At 53.1% G+C, this 3,763-nt stretch overlaps 1 protein-coding gene across 1 annotated transcript; it reads left to right on the top strand.

The window, feature by feature from the left end:
• Positions 1 to 1,494: 1,494 nt before the first annotated feature.
• Positions 1,495 to 3,356, top strand: LOC114616136 (L-xylulose reductase). Its single transcript, XM_028761655.1, has 8 exons — positions 1,495 to 1,550; positions 1,632 to 1,729; positions 2,215 to 2,369; positions 2,458 to 2,500; positions 2,578 to 2,677; positions 2,756 to 2,820; positions 2,908 to 3,025; positions 3,159 to 3,356. The coding sequence occupies exons 1-8, from the start codon at positions 1,499 to 1,501 to the stop codon at positions 3,260 to 3,262; spliced, it is 735 nt and encodes a 244-aa protein (XP_028617488.1). The 5' UTR covers positions 1,495 to 1,498; the 3' UTR covers positions 3,263 to 3,356.
• Positions 3,357 to 3,763: the final 407 nt, after the last annotated feature.

Genomic DNA, 3,763 nt, shown 5'->3' with positions numbered 1-3,763 from the left:
AGAGAGAGAGAGAGAGAGAGAGAGAGAGAGAGAGAGAGAGAGAGAGAATAGGACACTTCTCTCCAAAGAGCAATGCACCCAGGACCACTGAACAATGAATGAGATTTGTGTATGTCCTGAAACACTGAGCCACTAATAAGCTCTAAGCAGCTGTGTCAGGTGTTGGGCAGGCTCTGTCTCCTGGTTTCTGACAGGGAGTTGGCAGAGTTCATGGTTAGGAGCGGATGGCAGTGTTCACAGAATGGCCTCACAGTGGTGGTAAGTGGGTCAAAACTGCAGAGGGAGCACTTAGCTGCCTATTCTCTGCCACTTTTCTTTCCATGGTTTTTATAAAATTACTGTTATTTTATATGTCTGCACACCGTGTGGATGTCCACACAGGCCAGGAGAGGGCACGAGTTGCCCTACAGCAGATGATTGTGAGCTGCCGTTTGGATGCTGGGGATCAAACCCAAGTCCTTTGGAAGAGCATGCAGTGCTTTTTAACCGCTGAGCCTCCTGCAGTTGACTTTCAAAACAGTCAGCCCATGGACGCACCTCTCTGGGCCCAAAGCCCCATATCACACTTGGCCCTGCAATCACCAGATCCCTGTTACTGGCCAGAGTAGGTGTTCAGAGCAATTGCTTTGGTCTTCCTCACCACGACTCCAAAACCAAAATATTTTTATAGGGAGACCCAGTGCACACCTGGACATTAATCTGTAACTGACTCTCAAGCCTTGGAAAACAACGTTTGTCTGCCCAGTTCTCATACACATCTCCAAACCCAATCCAACCTCTTATTGTCCCGCCCACTATCTATATGGGGCTAGTGACCTGGTACAGGCTGGCTGAGGTGTCTGTGGGCTTCAGCTTTCCTTCATGCTAATTTGGGGCTTTATTGATAACAGTGTCTTCTTCAGACTTATCTGCATGTCCAAATTTTTTGCTTCATTTTTTTCAAGACAGGGAGGGTTTCTCTGTGTAGCTCAGCTGACCTGGAACTTGCTCTGTAGACCAGGCTGGCCTTAAATTTAGAGAGATCTGCCTGCTTCTGCCTCCCGACCCACTCAGCTTTGGATGTCCATCCCCCTCTGAGTATTACATATGGGCTATCACGACCCACTCCCGGGCCTGGGGAAAGAGCACATAGAAACTTCTTTGGACATGTCTCTCAGGTTCACGAGTATCCATGAAACCTCTGGAATAATTACTATATGTTTTTAGTGGAAATCTTGGTAGTGAAAACCATGCTGATCAGAGCTCGCTAAGCAGACTCTGCCCTCTACAGTTGGGTCAGTCAGTGAGTGTAGTTTGAGAAGCTATGTCCCTTGGTTAGGACAGCCTTGCCTCAGCCACGCCCACTGCCATTCAGCCAATCAACACCACAGAAGGAGCTTTTATTTTAATATCCTCTCCCTTTTCAAGACACAGCTCATGTGATTGGCTCTCTTTGCCTCCACCCTCGATTCCGGAACTCCAAGTCCATCTTGCCCTGGCAGGACCAAGCTGGGGCAACATGGATCTGGGGCTTGCAGGTCGGAGGGCTCTGGTCACCGGCGCGGGCAAAGGTGAGGAGGCAGGCGAGCGACGCTGGCGGGGTCGGGCTGGTTTGTAAAGGGGGTACCCGCACTAATCCTCGCTTGCCACAGGCATCGGGCGCAGCACTGTGCTGGCGTTGCAGGCGGCTGGTGCACAGGTTGTGGCAGTGAGCCGGACGCAAGAGGACCTGGACAACCTGGTCCGCGAGGTAGGCAGTGTGTCCAGAGGTGAGGAGGCGGTCACTGAGAGGCGCTTCGCCCTTTTTATCCCTCACCGGCAGTGTGCTTCTCACGGCAGGCCCGCGCCTGGCGTTGGGTGATGGGGTAGGAACCCACGGCACCCCTTCCTAGGCCTTGATCGAGGGTCCGTTAGGACATCCTGGCTCCCTGAGTTTGGAAGAAACGGCTGAGAGAACAGACCTGGACCCAAGAATGCTGAGCCGAGAGGAAGTGAACTGCTGGGGGAGGGGGAAGGGGCATGGAGGGAGGGGACTGGAGGTGAGTGTTGTGTCTCTCAGCTCTAGGTTCCAGCTCACTATTTGCTCCTGCAGCAGGAACTCTTGACCCTTCAGTTGAAAGTTCCCTTCCAGGTCCAATTCTCCCAGACTACCTTTCCTCGAGTGGAAGAGGGAAACAGCGCCACCTTCTTGGGACACAATCGCTCATAGCTTTGCTTTCCCTTCAACGCGCACAGTGTCCTGGCGTAGAGCCTGTGTGTGTGGACCTGGCAGACTGGGAGGCTACAGAACGGGCCTTAAGCAATGTGGGACCGGTGGACCTTCTGGTGAACAATGCCGCTGTGGCTCTGTTGCAGCCCTTCCTGGAGGTCACCAAGGAGGCCTGTGACACGTAAGGCAGCAGGGGTCAGAGGAACAAAATCATCCCCCTTGCAGCCTCAGCCTTGCCTCTGACCAGGAGGCCCTCCATTCACTTCTAGGTCCTTCAATGTGAATCTTCGGGCTGTCATCCAGGTGTCTCAGGTGAGCTGCCCTACCCGGCTGGAGCAGGAACTCGGAAGAAGAGTGTTAGTTCTGCTTCATGTCCCTCAAAATTTCAGATTGTGGCCAAGGGCATGATAGCTCGGGGAGTCCCAGGGGCCATTGTGAATGTCTCCAGCCAGGCCTCCCAGCGTGCGCTGACCAACCATACTGTTTACTGTGAGTAATTCCGGCTGTGCCTGATCCCCACCCCACCCCAACTCTCCAGCTTGGTCTCCACAACAACCCTCCTCACAGGTTCCACCAAGGGTGCTCTGGACATGTTGACCAAGATGATGGCCCTAGAGCTTGGGCCCCACAAGGTACGCAAGGCTGGGACAACTCCTCCAAATCAGTCCTTTTGCCTGGAGCACCCTCCTGTGTTATTTACCTCGCTGGGTTCTCTGCAGATCCGTGTGAATGCAGTGAACCCCACAGTAGTGATGACACCCATGGGCCGGACCAACTGGAGTGACCCCCACAAAGCCAAGGCGATGCTGGATCGTATCCCACTCGGCAGGTTTGCTGGTAAGTTAGGTGGGAGTCCCGATTAGAACTACACCACCAGTCCTGGTGCTTGCCTGGGCTTCGGGGTTGGCTGCGGTTGGAAGGATGAGGGAAGCCTCCTTCATCGATGCTCTTGACCTGTACCTGCCTGTAGAGGTGGAGAATGTGGTGGACACCATCCTCTTCCTGCTGAGCAACCGAAGCAGCATGACCACTGGCTCTACTCTGCCAGTGGACGGGGGCTTCCTGGCTACCTGAGCCCCCACTAATACCCTGCTTTATTCTCAGAACACTGTGTCCTCCATCCCCGCAATAAAGCTCTCTGCACAGCCTGTGTGCTGACTCTCCAATAGGCACAGGTCTCTGCCATCTGTGACCCAAAGAAGGTTTTACCTGGTTCCCACACTTTCAGGCCTGACCAGCTGCCTTGAATGGGGTTGAAGGTAGGACCTTCTAGAAGGCTGGATCCTCAAGAAGCTGGTCAATTTGTCTAAAGATAGCCCGTCCAGAAGTTCCTAAGTGGAGCTATGGGTTTTTGGTAGGCATTAAACCAACAGCTCCATGTGGTTTTGACATGGCTGCCAGCTGACCTTGCTTACATGCCCACACCAAAAGAAGATCGGCGGTAGACATTACTCATTTGCCAATGAGCTGAACAACTCTGTGCTGTTGGAGCCAGAGCTGTTTTTGAACACCTGAACATTCCCACAACTTTTCTTTCTGTGCTATTTACAACATGGTGAGAATCCTGGGGTGTTT

Source organism: Grammomys surdaster, unplaced genomic scaffold (genome assembly GCF_004785775.1).
Source record: "Grammomys surdaster isolate TR1022 unplaced genomic scaffold, NIH_TR_1.0 299740, whole genome shotgun sequence".
NCBI lineage: Eukaryota > Metazoa > Chordata > Mammalia > Rodentia > Muridae > Grammomys > Grammomys surdaster.
The sequence above is the reverse complement of the archived record's forward strand: the minus strand, read 5'-3'. Positions and strand labels throughout refer to the sequence as shown.

Coding starts and splice junctions, on each gene's coding strand:
- LOC114616136 (XM_028761655.1), top strand. CDS start 1,499: ATGGATCTGGGGCTTGCAGGTCGGAGGGCTCTGGTCACCGGCGCGGGC. Junction 2,370..2,457: donor ACCAAGGAGGCCTGTGACAC/GTAAGGCAGCAG, acceptor ATTCACTTCTAG/GTCCTTCAATGTGAATCTTC. Junction 2,678..2,755: donor GACCAACCATACTGTTTACT/GTGAGTAATTCC, acceptor CCCTCCTCACAG/GTTCCACCAAGGGTGCTCTG.